Source organism: Neodiprion virginianus, chromosome 6, assembly GCF_021901495.1.
Source record: "Neodiprion virginianus isolate iyNeoVirg1 chromosome 6, iyNeoVirg1.1, whole genome shotgun sequence".
Lineage (NCBI taxonomy): Eukaryota > Metazoa > Arthropoda > Insecta > Hymenoptera > Diprionidae > Neodiprion > Neodiprion virginianus.
In genome coordinates, this window is record NC_060882.1 from 3,180,761 (window position 1) to 3,199,123 (window position 18,363).

The 18,363-nt window shown below is 41.4% G+C and overlaps 1 protein-coding gene across 8 annotated transcripts in view; it reads left to right on the forward strand.

Annotated features, from left to right (window-relative positions):
- Positions 1-18,363, forward strand: part of LOC124308267 (protein scalloped) — a 103,085-nt gene that overhangs the window by 640 nt on the left and 84,082 nt on the right. For 2 of the 8 annotated variants that reach the window (XM_046770861.1, XM_046770859.1), the window contains exon 1: positions 37-1,279. The exons of 1 other annotated variant lie outside the window; for it this stretch is intronic. Coding sequence is in view for 2 of the 7 variants with exons in the window: in XM_046770859.1 (XP_046626815.1) it covers positions 1,255-1,279 (25 nt within the window). In the remaining 5 variants the exon portion in view is untranslated. Of the gene's footprint in view, positions 1-36; positions 1,280-18,363 lie in introns of those variants that run through there. 5 more of the 8 variants (XM_046770853.1, XM_046770860.1, XM_046770856.1 and 2 more) reach the window with 4 other exon arrangements.

The following is an 18,363-nucleotide window of genomic DNA, read 5'->3' on the forward strand; positions in this document are numbered from 1 at the left end:
CCGACTTCCGGCGACTCTGACTGGCTTACGGTTTAGCCCGTCGTCGTGCCTCCGAGAGAGAGAGTGTGTTGCGAACCGCTGCGAACCGCGAGAGCTAACCAAGCACACGAAACCTGCCTTTAATCCTTTATCAGACAACAACAACAACAACAACAACAACAAATACCGCGTCGACCGACGATCTTCGTTATCGACTCGGTACCAAACAATACACCATCGACGACTGAATAATAACGAGGATAAAGCCCTACAAACGAAAACAAATGTACGAGAAAAACACCATACACGTAAACCGTACACACAGGTGACAAAAACAACGACAAGAAAATTCGATACAGTTTAATACAGCCTAAATATACGTTGCTTCGCAATCCTTTTCGATTACCCTGCATAAAATCTTGTATACCGCGTAAAAAGGAAACAAAACAAAAAAAAAAAAAAAAATAAAAAATAAAAATTGCAAAAAATACGATGAAAATTTAAAACGTGAATTGTGATGGTGAATTATTGATCCGCAGTGTTGTCACCGAGAAACGGCGTGTGTTTGAAAATACTGTGTAACTGCCAGCTGCGACGGATTACCCGCGGGAAAACAGTGCGAATATCATGTCCCTCTGCTACATAAGAGGCAAGTGCATACAATAATTGAAATTCAAGTTTTTTTTTCTTTCGTTTATAGAGGATTCGTTTCTTTCGTTCCCTGTAATTTTTATTCGTCAATCACACGCTGAAAAACAAAAGAAAAACAACAACAGAGACGACAGAAACAAAACATCAACATTGCACCTTGACATGCGAAAATCTGACGTGCCTCTGCTGTCGATAATGTTATTACTGCTGTTATTTGTGCACGCGGGAAAAGTACGCCAGTGATTTTTTCGTTATTTATTTATTTATTCATTTTTTCTTTCTTTCTTTTCACTTCCGTTCACCGTCTTCCAATGTGTCCGCTTGTTTATCCGTTGGATCGGTTGCTTTCGTTTGGACGATTACTGCGACTTATAGTGACGTTGTGAGAGTGTTACACTTGTTAATTAAACTATAAATAATAACGACAACAACGGCAACAGCAACAATAATAATAATAATAACAATACATTTTGGATCATGTTCCCACGCGTTATAAATTTGCGGTAAATAATTGAAACGAGAAAACCAAAGGGAATATTCATTGCCATTTGTGTAGAATCAAGGAATTTGTTGTTGCTCTTCTTCTTCCTCTTCTTCTGCTTCTTCTTCCACTCAAGCCGTTGGATGGACGCTGTGCATTATTTTTGGAGTGAGTTGATCATACTATTTTTTTCTTCCAACCTTCGTTTGACAGAATATATGTAATATGCAGAGCAAATCAGACGGGTATCGAACGACGAATGTGTTCTCGTCGCTTCTGTAACGTGAAATGTGACAAATAGAGTTGAGAAAAACACACGCAATAACGTTATTTGAGAAAAATAAAATTTCAACGGAAATAATTAGGCTCGCAAGATTGGCTTGTCGATGGATATAATGTAGTGAGAGTAACCGACGGAACGTTTTTTCGTGCTCCATGTGCCGATATTGGGAATATTTGAAACGGTAAATAGTCGGATTTGAAAGCGAGTTTGATCGTTTGTCAAACTGACGTTTGAGGATAGCTAAGATCCGTCGCGATTAGCTAACGAGATATATACGATTTAGATAAGCCGCGACTCGCGGGGAAAAACGATCGCGATAAATTTGCAATTCCGTGTAGTAACAGCGACGGCAAGATAAGATGGGAAAAGTAGTTTAAACTCGCGAGAGAGGGAAGGAGGACGGGGGTGAAATTGACAAAAGGATCGTCCGCGAGTTTTGATTCATCTATGAACGTGACGTTTTATTTCTCGGTCTTCTAAATTTAAGCACACCTTTCGTTTCTATTTTCTGGCCAATTTCCAGCGACGATATACATACTTACAACAACGACGACGAACGAGACGCAAATTTTACGTAACTTGCGCGATGTACGTATAAGAAAACGCTACTATATCTCTGTGATTGCGGTGTGGCGTATGCGGTGTATAATTCAGTCGAAAATTGAAATTTTTAAATAATTACGTGACACTGATTATCCGAGGTAATAATCTTGACGCGGAACCGTGTAAACCGGTGACAAATCCGACAACGTGACGTCTGGCGTCGCGACGCCGGCCGTCGGCGGGCAACCATGTCGAGGATATCGACGATATAAACGGCAACGAGAATCGTCGTAAGGTTCTCATCGACGGCGGATGTAATTAACAAACCAGAGTGTCCAGCTGTCGGGGAAATGTGGAAAACCGGGAATTTTCAGGGAACTTTTATGCGTCTGGAATAACCGAGAAATGCCAGAGAATTCGGGGAGATGTGTCTTGGAAGTTTTCTATTTTATTTTTCACTAGTGTACGGTTCTTTAAAATGTTGTAAATTACTATCCGTGAGGTAATTTGGGGGGGTTAGTGTGAAAAGGGTATAAGTGACGAAAAATATTTATTTTTGGCGGAATTTTGAGAGTTTATAAATTGATTTTGAGCACCGTGTAAAATTTGTGAAAAATATCAACGAGTACTAAAAACAGTTGATACTCTCAGATTGATGTTTCTTTCTACTTTCGCGTTGAGAAAGAACGGTTAATCGTAATCATCCCTTAGTTTGTTAAAATCGGAGTGATTATTGATATACATTTGGTAATCGAGTTTGAGCAAAATTGCACCGACAGAAAAAAATCGTGCTATTTTAACTTTAACGACGGCGACATCTGATGTCTAATTTTCCCTAATTAGCTTGAAGAAAGTGAGTTTATAGTGAAGTTAGGTTGAAACGAGCCCTAAAAAAAGTGTCCATCTTCGTATGCAAAAAGGGAATTTCACGTCTCATTGACCAAAAGTCATTCGGAAATCTCTCATTCGGTAGTCTGCCGTTCTCATCTTTTTTCATAACGCCCCTCTCCTTGAATTTTCGAACAGTACAACTCGTCGTGCAACGTCCGTCAGTTTTTCTTCCCACTTGCTACCTGCGAGGGCAAAATTGAAAGCGTTACCCGGACAAAACGGGTCACGTTTCTCTCAACGAAACTCATCGATAACCCGACGACGCACACGCGGCTCATTAACGCACTGCTAATTACAGTACTTGCCCGATTCCCGATTCTTGAACCCCGCGTTACTCGATGCACAACTTAGGACCTGTTGTCTTTAAGTATAGGATATTACATACATGCGTGCGAGTGTAATTAGAGAGGCGACGAAAAGTCCGGCGGGTTTTGCGATGACTCGCGTCTTCCGAACGAAAACGTTATGTTCTTGGGTACCTTCGTTAACCCGGTATTACATTGGCGCCTGTGAAGATAACGCGCGATGATATTTGCACGGCTTATCGCTCTCCTTTTAGCCTCGTCCGCGTAACTTTCTTCTTTCTCTTCACATTTCGCGATAATCATCGACCGAAATTTCTACATTGTTATGTATAGCTTTACCTTATACATACACGCAACATAGTTTGCAACATTAGTTGCAAAGTGTGTAACACAAGCGAGTGCAGAAAATTTTCATCAAACAGTTACCGACGCGTTTATACCCAATAATTGACCCTTTTATTATCCAAAATTATAAATCATCGGTACGAATTTAGAATATCTCGATGATTAAGAACAATTGCCAGAGAGTTAGACACTAGCAATTAGTTTTTGGCAATCTTAGAACCAAGAATGAAACGGATAGAACGAAAAAAAGGTCAATAACTGGTACACTTATCGTTAGCTCGCATTGACCGATATATGCCTAAAGTTATATTACATTTATTAGCCTCGGTGCATCTTTCATTCCGTCTATGCATGCATGAGTGCAGCGTTGTAAGAAGGTGTTGGAGTGAATCGGGCGAATCGAGTTCTCTAGCTGCTTTCGTCGCCGTCGTTTCTGTTGCAGCCGCGGCACAGCAGCACAAAGATGTATATTTGTAGCTCGGTCGTGTTTCCTAGTCGTGTTCCCCCCGTCCCACCCTTAGTTTCTTTTTTTCTTAGATTCAGTTACCCTTTTTTTTTTTTCTTCGACTCTTCTTTGCTTTTATTTTATTTTATCATGTTTTCCTCTTCCTCTTTGCTTTCCTTTTACTCTTGTTCTTTGTCCGCTCGCTCTCTTCACCACCACCTTTGCCTCGTCTTCTTCTTCATCGTCATCGTCATCATCATCTTCTTCTTGTTCCTGTTCTTCTTGTTATTCTTTTTTTCACTTTGCCGCAGACGGTGCCAAATCGTCGTGCAAACTAAAATTACCGCCCTTTTTTTCTTTTTTTTTTTTTACTACACTCCGCTCGTCGTTATCGTCGAAGTATAGACCTGCACACGCTTCTACCGTCTCTCTCGAATGTTGAATCATAGCTACACACGCACACTAGATATAAACGTGTAGGTGTATTCTTACATGTACTTCTTGAAACGTACGCGTAGCGGTTTTCCCCGCTACGGTTTGCCAAAGTCGTTTTCAGGATCGCCCGCCTGCTTCTGATTCCGCTGCTTGCACGGTCGCATTTCTATATCTCTCTCTCTCTTTCCTCCCTCTCTCCCTCTCCGTCTATTTCTCTCTCTCTCTCTCTCTCTCTCTCTGTCTCTCTGTGTGACACGACTGTTGTAAAGTTTCGCCGTCATTTGTCATTCCTCGCGAATTGTACGTATTATAATAATAATCGTTGTGATATAACGCGATAACAAACAGAATATTGTTGACTATATAACGAGACAACGGCTTCTTGTCGCTTCACATCATCGTGACAATAATGTTGCCGGCTTCTCACGCGTACACATATAAAGTATAACGCGTAACGCAATGAAAACATCGTTGCATCATTGCATACATACCGTGCATTATAATGCAACCTTTTATCACTATCAAAACTGTATTACTTATCCAACAATAACTTGGACTGAATTTATTTTAAATCTTCCGTAAATATCTACATACTTTCCATACCTCTAGATTTTCGGCAATATACATATATATATAAGTGCTGCAGAGTTTCCTTAAGAATAAATATATTCTACGCTTCGTATCGACATGCATTCATCGTCGACATCTTCGGCTGCTGATTTCTTCCCTCGTCTTATTACCCTTATTTTCTTTTCTTTTTCTCTTTCTTTTTTTCTTTTTTTTCTTACCTTTGATTAAGAAAAAAAGTAAGAAACGTGCGGATGATTTTCAACGATCCGTACATTCATCGAGCTGCTACGGTAATCGTATGCGATTGTGACGCAATTATAGATACGACGCATCGTGGACCCGTTATTATACAATACGTGTAATACGCGTTATACGCAAACGTAGCGTCGTGTATTATTTTAGTTCAATCGGGGAATTACTGCAGTTGGTTTGTAAAAGGCGGCGTCGGGGCCTTCGGGGCTCTCCGCGGGGCTGCTAAACACACACGTAATAGGCGGTGTTGCTGCCGTTGAGAAAGATCGCGTGACGGTAAAACGTGGCTGGTATGCAGACAGACGCGGGGGCATGGCGGCCCATGCACGAGGCTCGAGGGGTTGTTCATCGTCAGCCAGGTGCTCGTGGTCCCCTAATCTCGACGAGACTCCCCCTTTCCTTGACGGACCAACCCCCCCCCCCCCCCCAAAATAAAATAAAAAAAACTCGCAACCGCACACGACCCTCTCCTATGGCCATAGTTTTAGAAAAGTCTCGGCAGTCTGCAGTAGCAGATAGGCACATAAATACGCGTTAGATATACCTAAGCACACACAGACACGCTGCGTGAAGTCGGCGCGAAGGGAGGGGAGGCTTACCTTACGATTGGTATTGTTGTTGTTGTTATTATTATTATCGCCATTGTTGTTTAGGGGTTTTTTGTAGGGCTGGAATTCGATTTTTAGACATTGCGTTAAAGTGTTTAGATTTAACGTTGTGTTATGTTAACGCACGTCGTGTTACATGTAAAAAAATTCAACATTCTTTGATATTTCGTTTCTGTAAGAGAAATTTTTAATATTCGACGATGTCCCGAAGGTATATTTTTGACATCGCATTCCGACGGTAAATTTATTCATTTCTTCATTTCTCATTTTTCGTGTGTGGTTTTAACGTAGATCGTTCCTCATCCTCCTCCACCGTAGGCAACGAGGTTGAAGTTAGTAGTTTTATCGTAAGGAAATATTTGAGAGAAAAGAATACTGTTTTCGTAATTTTTTCAATGACTTTTAAGGTACTAAGATTTCGAAACGTGAATACTAAATTTCGGAGTAACGGTTTTTCCTCGGAATGGAACGTTGCGATAACGTGACTAACTTCAATACTGTACTAGTTAATCGATTCTTCGCTGTGTATAATAGATATGTAAATATATTTCCGTTTCACTGCAATTCTTAAAGGAATACAGAAATATGTACACAAATTGAGGGAATTTCTTCTTTTCCTTTTTTTTTTTTTTTGTGTTTCTTAATTTTTGCAAGTTTGGATCGTTACGAATCGTGAAAACTCTCGAGTCGATGCCGCAGTGACGATTAAATATCTGTTTCCGTTTTTATAAGACTTGAACGGTCCATTGATTGTAGACCAATTATTGCGCTGGTTAAAATTCGCACATTCACGGTATTTCTCACTTTTCTTTTTCTCACTGCTTTCTTGATGGTTTTTTGTTTTTTGTTTCTTTGTTCGATTGCTTGCAAAACGACGTTTCAATTAGTCGTGGAGTATAGTTTGAAATCATTTACAAGGCTAGGGTTGTAATTGCGATTAAGCTATTGCACAAAACGAACTATTATTATGCACTCGAAGAGCGCTTTCAAATTTTGTTAGTTCAAGGTACAGGTTCGTAACAACTATGTGCACGTTGGTTGTAGCAAGGAAACTCGATTCAGATTTTCGTAAAGTCGAACGAAATATTATTTAAAAGAAAGAGTCGAACAACAGTAGCGATAATTAACTAAACAAAATCATGATTTGTTTCAATCAGCGGGACGTTTCGAATAAATTGTATGTACGTAGCTGCGGCAGATGGGTGAAAACGCTGAGTTTGAGGGTAAAACAAACCCGATAAGAGACATCGACGGTTGCGTACGCAGAAGCTATCTCGATCGCGACATGAATCCGCTAGTGGATTCGGTATCCGTTGGATCGGCGAGAGAGAAATCCTCCGATCGGCGTTCGAATCGCGGAACCGCGGAGAGCGCGTCTCGGCTTCGCTGCGGCGAATCCTTTTCGAGGGCACGGAATTCGGGGAGGATCGAAATCGCGGATGGAAATCCGAGGAGAATTCGCCGAGGCGGATCGATCATCGACGAGTCGATTACCGCCGCCGACGTCGACGGTAGAAAAGGCGACTCGTGCTTCCGAAAGCCGCCAATCGTCGGCCGCTTTCCCGAGGATCCGGGATCGTCGTTCCAACCTCGTCGTCTTCCTCGCGCCTCCTCAGCCCGATTCCTCCTTCGGGATCCCCGAATCGTCCCAGCAAAACTCCCGAGCAAAGCTCACGCGAAGGAACGAGAGTCGCTTTTCTCCGATCACGTATCACCGAGATGCCTGGGCTTGTCGATATTTATCGTCGATGTCTCTTGTATCGAGCTTCGTCGTGATACAATGAATAATTTGTCTTCGTGCTCAGTTGTTGCTGGTAATCGTACGCGGTGTAATAAGCTGCGAATAACGATTTTGCTTCATTGTACAATCAGGATGGGATATTTTGATCTGCGATGTTAAAACCAGTGTACATATTTCGTTCATCGAACGTACATTGCCATGCAATTTCCCGATCTTTCTATACGTCGCGTTTTATTTTCTCACCAATACCGAGATTGGTTTTCTCTTTTTGGTACATTTGATCGAATCCTTTCAACAATCTCACGTATCTTCTCACGAGTTCAAGGTCTGCTACAACTCCGTATATATTGTATATCTACGTTGAAGGAGGAATTGAAGGCAGAATACGAGAGGAAAATAAATAAATATAAATATATGTATATATATATACACATATAATCGTGGTGCGCGATCGTGAAAAACACGCGGCGTTGTAATTACCGCATCCCGCAGCATCGATATCCGCGATATCGGATTGCGATAACTGTCGATAAGCCAGCGGATCAACGTCGGTCACGAGACGAGCTTCCCGTTTCGATTTTCTCTTCAACCGAACAACCCGCAGATATTTACGTCACTTTGCAGGCCTGGTACAGGCGGAAATCGGTAACTTGGCACCCAAGATCGACGATCGCCCCCCTCACCCCTTGTTTTACTGCCCTGGTGGTGGTGCTGCTTCCGATTCTGTAACGATCGAATTAAAATAAATTGGCTTGAACTGATTTTTTTTTACACAACATTCTTTTGCGATTCGGATTGAATTTGGACCGAATATAGAGTTGACAAGCTGAACTATTTAAGTTCTGGTAACTTACTAGAACTGGGAAAATGTTCGGGAAAATTAGGAAATGGGTTCCGGAAAATCTGGGAATTGCGATGGAATTTTTTTTAAAAAATTTGTGGCCAATATGGTTGAACGAAATTTAGTTAGGAGAAAGTATTTTCATTGTCGAGTCAATCTGTATTTAGTTTGTTAACATCACGATCGATGTATTACATATTCGAAAAGGATGCGATTATCCAATCATAAATATTGATTGAAAGAAATTCGTAGTAAAATGAAAATAAAAGCTAGCACTTGTAAAAAGTATCGTACAGTCCATGTAAAATTTAATTTGGCGAACACCGTGTTATAACACGTTACATGACATCACATGCGGTATGTTTATTTGCGAGGATTTTGTTATACCTGGTGGTGTCCAAATCTCTCTGGAGAGAAAAGCCCTCTATTTTCAGTAGTCCATTAATTTCACGAGCAAGAAATGAAAAATGAAAGAAAACGTGACAAGCACTCGCTCTTTCCCCGTCTCTCTTTCTCCTTATCTATATTCCGTATTTGTATACATACATACAATATTACAGTGATTTTGCGAGGTATGCAAATTTTTACATCGCCTCCTCATTTTTTGGTAAAAATTTTGCCAGACATTTTTCCATTTTTCTCCTAAATCTTTCTCACTTATATCTACAGATATCGGATTGAAGAATAGTAGAAATTACGTTTTCAATTTCAAAAGGAAAATCTCGGCGAGCAGCTATAAAGAGCAGCAGTCAAATACACGCGGCGATGATGGTGCGAGTTGAAAATCGGAGTAGGGTTCCTCCTATTCGTCCTTTATCCTTTATCCGTAGGGACGGACAGGGCGCGGATCTTTTCTTACAAAATTTAATGCGATATTACCTTACACACACTCACACACGCACGCATATATATTACACATATCATATATATTTTATGTATTCGAAAGAAGAAAGCGAGGGGAATAAAAGCGGAGCAAAGAAGATGAAATAAAATGAATAAAAGAAGCGTAAAAACACATTCGGACACAGCGTCATGTATACATATATATATATGTGTGATGTTATTTGAATACATGGGATAACGGCCTAAATATTTATACGTCACCCGCGAAACGGCAAAAGCTTTGCCCCCTATTTCACTCGACAAGCGAATAATCGACGTTTTGATTTGTCGCGCTGCCGGATGGATTTTAGGACATACGTATATCGGTTTAGCTGGATATGGGAGAGAAGTTGTGGAAAGATTGGAAAATGGAAGAGTCACAGGGTCGAATTGTCAGAAAACTCGGAAGTCTGTATTTTTTATTTTTTTTTTTATACACTTTCCCTTCCACCCTCGTCAATGTATAGAAAGTTGGAACATAAAAAAGGCGATATTCTCAGGATTTTTTTAAAATAAACTTTGACTTTTCCGCATCTCGATTTTTCGATACTCCGAAGTTTAATTTTGAAAATCCGCTGCGTATTCTCACCCTTCTCTGTAAATTCTCTTGCATAAATGTATTAAAAATATATGAAAACCGCGTCGAGCAGAACGGATTCCGCGACATTTGAACGCTGCGGCAGTTCGCATACATATCGGGCGTTCCGTGCCAAATCGATCTCGGTCTGACCCTCGACCTTTCCGATTTGCCTATCGATTTGTAATACGATTGTTTCGACTCGCCGGGTCACAGATTTTTTCAAAACTCTTCCCATTGGCTATAACTTTTTAGAAAACGACCATATCAATCGGCACAATTTAAAAATCTGAAATGATTGTAAAAAATCACGATTCCACAACGTCGAAAGCTACTGATCCTTGAGCCGGAATGAACTGACATTCTTCTTATCGAAGACGATGAAAAAAAAAAATAAAAATCGGTATACTTTTATCAACCCTCCGTCGATTATTATTGATAATTTTGATACTGCGACACCTAATTTTTCAGATTTTCCAATCCCGTCGATAAACATGATAATTTTGAAAAACCTTGGCTAATTCAAATCGATTCGAAAAGTATCGAAGTCAAATCGTAGCAGGTCAAGGGTCGATTTGGCACGACATGCCCCATTTACTCACACATGTCCGTGCATAACGCACGCCGCTGGCACCGACTGCATGAAATAAAACCACACCTTCACCTCGCAACGATATAACTGTAAACCCGTTTCTTCTCCTCCTCCTCCTCCTCCTCCACCTTCCTCTTCTTCTTTCTCCTCTTCTTATTTTTCTCCTTCGCTCCTACTGCCGCAGGGGGAGCCTCGATTAGACGCAGAACTTGCCTCCGGCTAATCAGGTGGTTGTTACTCATTACCCGCCTCGGGGTCTCGAGACTCGACGCGCACTAGGTATATACTTACTTACTTACTCCTGAACTCACGATCAGCTATACATATACATATACGCATACGTGTCTAATGCCCCGCAGTTCGCCTCCCTCAGAAATATTATCAATATTATTTACTCACCTCGTTCTCTATCGATATTTTAGACCAGATGTATTCATGCTTGGATAATTTGCTCCCCCGCCACCCTCCCTTTCGCCTTCGGCGGGGGATAGTTTCTTTCTCAATCTTGCAGTACCCGGTTTAACCGTCGGTGTCGATTATTTTTTTTTTTTCATTCCGTTTTTTAATTTTTTTTTTTTTTTTTCCGGTCTACTCTCATCGTATTTTTTCACCGCACTTGCACGCAATTTTGCAATCAAGTTGCAGTTTCTGCCGAGATGGAAAGAAGGAAAAGGAAATTTGTTAAAACGGTGTGAAAAAGTCGCTTCCTCTACATTTGCCTCGCATGTACGTTTATTATACATCCCATGGAGAAAGAGAGGAATATTCGTCTCCGTTCGTTTCTCCCTCTCCACTTTTGGACAACGGGATTTGTCGTCGTCGTCGTCGTCGTCTTCGTTACAGTCGTTTGCCGGGGATGGAAACGGGTAAGCGGACACCGCCACACGCAATAAAGTGTCTCTTCTCTCCTCTCCTCTCCTCTCCTCTCCTCTCTCCTCATCTCCGGCGTGTTTGCCTCTCGGGTAGCCAGGGTGATATACTGATATCAGAGACCTGCCCTTCGCCGACCAGATTAGATTAACCGCGGTCATTATCGTCTCTCCTTGCGGTTGGGCTAGTGCGGAAGAAGAAGAAGAAGAAGAGGAAGAAGAAGAAGAAGAGCTAAGTCGAAGCCGCGCCAAGTTTCGTTCCATTTTTTTTCCTCCTTTTTTTTTTTTTTGCTTTATAATATTTTCATTTTTTATTTTTTCTACCCTTCATTTCCCTTTGCGTTACACGCATACATGCGTATACGTTCACTCTTCGGTCGGCTCAAGCGAACGCAATTAACGATGCTCGAAAACTCTCCTCGTCTTTCGAGTCGCCGACCCGACGCGCGACGCGACGCGACGTTGACGAAAATAGTATTTGCGGCAAAAGTAAAAGTTTCTCTCCCTCCTCACCTTGAGCTGCACAGCAAATGTGCAGAAGCGTTCCGGCTACTACCCTTATTCTTCTTCTTCTTCTTCGTCTTCTTCGTCTTTGTCACCTTCTGAAAATTGGAGGGGGGGGGGGGGGGGGGGGGGATGGAAATATAATGAAAGTAAATTAATACAGGAGAGAAAAGAAGGAACGAGACATGAAAATGAAAATAAAAATGAAAAACACCACTAGGCTCCCCGACTGTTTCATTATTTAATATTTTTTATCATTCTTATCGCACGTACGTGTGTATTACACGTGTAGTTACGGTTAGGTACGCACACCGTTTCACACGTTTGTTTTATACATATATATGTATATATATTATATAACAGACGTGTAGAATATAATTGACTTGCAATTCGTAGACGCGCACGTTGTTACAATTTTGGGTAATTAAAATCATCGTCGTCACAATCGTCATTTACATTCATCATTTGTATACCTAAATAATACCTCCGGTAATACCGCGAAAACGCGCGTGACTGATCGTACCGAATTAGTCGCGTGATCGATACCCGAGATCGACCGGCAGGATCTGTCTCAACTGACCTCGGTATATTATTATAAATTATAACTAATCGTAGTGTGGTACGTATAACAAAGTCGAAGCAGCATCGGCAGCTCCGAGCTTTAGGTATCTTGTAAATAGATACGTAGATATCCAAGAAGCCGACTCTGCACGACGAATAGAGCCGATCGTGAATCCTGAACCGAGATGCTGCGAGTTGCGAGTGTTGCTTGACGCTCCTTCTGCCAGCTCGAGATTTGCTTCGCGTCGACGACGGAGGGCCACCTTGTCTAAGTATATCCGCGTTATTTCTGGTTGGAGCTGACGCACCGCTTCTTCTTCTTATTCGAGGCCCCCGCTTCCGCCACTTCGCCCCTTGACAACGGGGAGAGGGGGGGGGAGGGGGGGGGGAGATCTTTTCATCTCGTCTCGTCTCATCTCATCTCATCTTCCGTCCCTCTTCGGAGGCGCGAAAGAATCTCGACGAATCCCGACGAGCGAGGCGTGCTTGCAGTGATTGCAGTCGCTTAAAACGCACGTGTGGTTTTATTAGACATTCGTAATGACCGAATCAAAGTTGACAACGATTTCGAATTTTTATTATACGATTTTGTAGGAATTTTGTGGTTTTTCTTTTTCAATTGATCTTCTTTTTCTTTTTTTCGTCGTTGATACTTTTTTATCCGCAGATGTAATCGCTTGCGCGAGCTTGAAGCTTGTACGTAGAGATGAAAATTATGTCGCACCATGCGATACACCTGTGTATAGGTATAATGTTACGGAATTAGCAAAGAAAGAGAAACATAGAATCCAATTTCGTGATGTTTAATCGACTGACCAGATAGTCCGAAAAAGACAACTAGATGACTGTGATTTTGTTAATTAACATGCACTGATCTTCGATCAAAGTAGCGATCAGATAAAGCTGTAAGATCGCGATTCGCTCCGTCGATTAACGCAAAAGTTTTCGATGATAAGAACGGTTGTGCGGTGGGGGGTTTTCTGAAGGTACCGCGACAAGCTCGACAAGAAACGTCGACGGTTACGTACGCAGAAGCTATCTCGATCGCGACATGAATCCGCCAGTGGAATCGGTATCCGTTGGATCGGCGAGAGAGAAATCCTCCGATCGGCGTTCGAATCGAGGAACCGCGGAGAGCGCGTCTCGGCTTCGCTGCGGCGAATCCTTTTCGAGGGCACGGAATTCGGGGAGGATCGAAATCGCGGATGGAAATCCGAGGAGAATTCGCCGAGGCGGATCGATCATCGACGAGTCGATTACCGCCGCCGACGTCGACGGTAGAAAAGGCGACTCGTGCTTCCGAAAGCCGCCAATCGTCGGCCGCTTTCCCGAGGATCCGGGATCGTCGTTCCAACCTCGTCGTCTTCCTCGCGCCTCCTCAGCCCGATTCCTCCTTCGGGATCCCCGAATCGTCCCAGCAAAACTCCCGAGCGAAGCTCACGCGAGGGAACGTGAGTCGTTTTTCTCCGGTCACGTATCACCGAGATGCCTGGGCTTGTCGATATTTATCGTCGATGTCTCTTGTATCGAGCTTCGTTGTGTCGATGAACACGTTTTCACCTAAACCCAACCCGAACTTTGCTCATCGCGTGTCACTTGATTTAAACTTTAATTGTACTATAATAATAGTACGTGCTTTATTCCGACTTTCATAACGTGATATCGTTTACAATAATTTGTACAATATCGTTCACCTGTCGTTGTCGATCCGTTTCAACGGGTATCGAAATCGAGCTTTGCCTCACAAGATCTCCGGATCGTCTTAATATTAGCAAAACTGCAGACGATGAGAAACGAAACAAAACCATCAAACTATCCGGTACAAGCCGTGATGCGCGAGATAATGAAACGGTCGATCGTACGACGCGTACGTGATACTTACACGTACGGACACGTGCATACTTGCTGCAATAATAACCTTTGAAGGTAATCGACGGATGTAATTTCTCTCGGTAATCGCACGAGGCGATCGTTAAAAGTACGCCGAGTGTAAGTCGATGCATGGATACGTGGTTGCGTACCCGCCAATGTAAATTACACCTACAACCGAACTCCGCGGTATATAATACGCGTGTAATTTCGCCACCGTCCTCCTCGTGCACGGATGAGTCAACTCCGGCGGCATTAATATAGCGGTAATAAATTGGATTCCGAAAATACCTGGCTCTGTAATCTCTGCGCCGGTTTTGCACACAGTGTTGCATCGCCTTATTTTACACCCGAGGCGTGTCTACGTATGTAGAATAATATATCGCGTGCGAAACGCGGCGTCTTCATTCGTTCGAGTAAAGTCGAAAACACCGCTAGCTGCGGGTGGATGTAATATGGATTGGCCTACGTGTGTGATATAGTCGGTATTAAATCGCAATAAAGGTTATCCTCGGCTGTTGGATGTTGCAAAAATTCTACGCGGTTGGTAAATTGAAGTTGAAATTTTATCGCGTACTTCGCGTTTTGCGTTTGAGAGCGTGTCGATTTTAGAGTTGGTGGAAATTGGTGAAAAGGAAGGGATGCAAATCTTAATCGTTTGACTCGTTTGGAACTTACCAAATGACAAATGAAACGGATGAAATTATTGTAACGGTAGACTTCGAAGATCTCGTCAAAAATACAACAATTGAAAATACTGATATCGAATGAGTAAAAATTTTATCGATACTTTGTATCGAATTATATCACAATTGTCAAAAATCTTGCATAAATTATCATTCGTCTTCGCTCTTTGACGGATCATTTTTATTCGAAAGATCATCTCTTACTAACGTAAGATACCGAGTAACAGATTTTTTTTTCTTTCTATTTTTCAACGGTGGTTAATTCAATATTGCCATTTGTTGATCGTAAAATCAATATCGGTGCAGTTTTGTAAATTTAAATATTCAACGATGGAAACGAGATAAAAAGAAAAGTACGTCGAAAACTTGAGTCTTCCGAATAATAAAACGAGCCGTCGCGGAATGAAGTCGAACGAGTTTAACAGAGTTTTAACAATTTTCAAGTGATTTCGAACGAAGCTGACGTACCCGAGCCTTTTGTTTATACAATTCCAGTATTTTTATGAGATCCTCGTAGACTACGAATATAATAAGCTAACTATTTGTCGAATAGTCAACGTCGACTGTCTCCCGATAATATCATTAAAAAAGAAGCATCAATTTTTGGCCAACCAACATCCTCAATTCTCTCAGGCAAATTCAAACTCTCCGGATGTCACAAACGCGTCAACTTCTTCAGCATTCGATTCCTCTCGCTTCAAGGCCCCGTCCGTAAGTCCCAAGGGAGTTAAACACGTGCTTCGGTTACCTGCGCGTCGGCAAAAAAAAAAAATCCTCCGAAATATCATCGAACCTGAACCGATTCTCGAATACTTGTAATTTCCCGGTTTGTTTCTTTTTCTTACAAATTTTCCAGAGTTCGCTACACTTTGTTACCCGTTACAGGTGTTCTCGCGTAATTTCGTTGCAATTGCGATTCGACTAACCGAAGCGAATCGAAAGAGAAAGAAAGCTCGATACGAGCTACGTTTTCTCGTTCTTTTTCCTCGAACGTTGAAATGGCAATTTTTGCAGCAGACGACAGACACGTGGGGCGTGGTTGCCGCGTCTCGCTCGGCGATCCTAAGAGGGCTCCCAACAGTTTGTACTCGTATGAATAATTCATCGTCGAGTCGTTTCTTCCTTCGGCAGTCGAAACAGGCAAACCAAGAGCCGGCAGCCCTGCCGCACGCCTGTACTTTGCTTGGCATAAGTATCACGCGTGTGTTAAGGCTGCATGTGTTACCCATACACGTCCGTTGCGGTCATACTCGCGTACATCTATTATAAAGTCTGTCAAGACACTTCGGTTTAGGAAGAGGAGAGCACCGTTTTGTCCCTATTCATATACAGTACGGTACGGTGTAGTTTAGTACCGCCTACGCTGAGAAAAATTTCATTTGTCACGGTAGCTGGAAAAATTAAGTAAAACAGGTATCGTTGAAAAAGACTGTTCGAATATTGTTGGAATTAGGGAAAACCAGGTACGCCTAACCATTTTGCGTTATCGTCGATCCTTTTTTGGTTGTCGCAACGCTGAATCAGTTTCTGAGGTTCGCTATACTTTTTTAGTTAAACAAGGATTTAACGTCGATTTATCGCCGCGCGAGCGTTAAATTTTCGCAACGGTTGCAAGAAAATATAGCGGTTTAAACCCTTTGAGTCACGCGTCAAAATTTATAACAAGATACTATCGCTGATTACGAATCTGAAATCAGATTTTGAAAATTTAAGATGATGGATCCGATATGGCGGATAAAAATTTCAAATTCGATCGAATCCGGGGAAAAACACTCTGCCAAAAAAAGGTTTTTGGGGTCGCTGATCGGATTCGCCATACTGAATTTTCAGAGTCGTAATCAGCGACCGCATAAACTTACAATCTATGTAAAATATGTGTGTGTGTGGAGGGGAGTAAATTTCTCGAAAGTGAATTGTTTTTTTCAATTCTCATTATTTTTTGCAAACAATTTGTTTCTAACGACCGTATTGTTCAGGATTATTTGTATTCTATTTATTGTTTCATAATACAGGGCAAATGGTTTAGGAAAAAGAGATGCTGTTTGATTTCATCTTTTTTTCTCACATCGATGTTTCAATTACGACGCTAATATATACTTCATGCAAGCATGCATCGGAAATAGACAAAGAAGAAGAAGAAGAAGAAGAAGAAGAACGAGAACGTAAACAGGAAGAGAATGAGAAATTCTTATGTACATAAGTTTCTTGCAGTGAGAAATTAACCGAGAAATACTTATATACAATACACATACACAGATGATTTGTATATACATGTATTAACAATATTTATTTTACCGTGTGTTAATCTAAATTCCGTACGGAATCGGAAGCGAATAATCTCACATCGTGATTTGGGATTGCTCAACTTCTCGCAGTTCTGCCTCTTCTTCTTCTTCTTCTTCCGTTTTAGTTTCTGGGTTAATCACTATTTTCGTTGAGAGGGCGAACACGGAAAATAAACAAAAACCGAAGAGAGAAACCAAAAAATAACAAAAAAAAAAAAAACATAAAAAAAACCGGTCGACGAACTCGGGTCGATTATCCCGACTCTGGTTGGTAGTTGTATACGTGGTACCTTTGCTCTCGACAGTTCGTTAAAACTCGGGCCGCATCTTCGCTGACAGATGCGGTGGAGCTATGCGTGTGTCCGTTTTCTTTCACTTTTCTTATTCCGTTCGTCTTTCTCGTTTTTTCTTTTCTTTTCTTTTTTTTTTTTTTTAATTCACTCTATTTACTTCACGCGATACAGTCTGCGGGGGTGAACGAACCGATTTGTCGGGGGAGAAGGGATGTAAGGCGAATGAAAATAAAAAACTACAAAGTTTTCACGTGTTGATGTGATAAATTGTTATAAAAATTGATTTTTTTTTTTCATTTCATCCTTGTCGACCGTTGTACCGACGCTTGGTTGTATTTATACGTGAAAAGTATCATGAATGATCGAGATCGCAGACGATCTACATCGACGAACGGTGATCAACGGCTGGCCATCGGCCAGTCCGACTTACCTAATTAAGTTTCTTCATCGGCTGCCAATACCGACCGCTTCCCTGGTGCTGCCAATACTTGCAATACTTGACCAAACTGATCCAATTATAAACAACCGCGTGTCGCGCGTGTGTAACAACTTGTTTCGTGTTTGTGGTAATTTTTTTTTTTTTTTTGTTTGTCTTTGTATGTGAACATTTAAATCCTGTCGTACAATAGTTAACTAACTGGAAATCATTTGTTTTTTTTTTTTTTTTTTTATTATTATTATTTCTTCTTGTAAGAAATATGCACGAAATAGAGTAGCTTAAACTTTTACGCCTCCTGGATTTAATATAATCGATGATGTACGTTATAATTCTTGAAGAATCTTCGAGTATTATAGATAAGTTTCGTGATGCGTATATATATATATATATATATATATACATCCACGAATAAATAAATTTTAAGGGAAATTTCGTA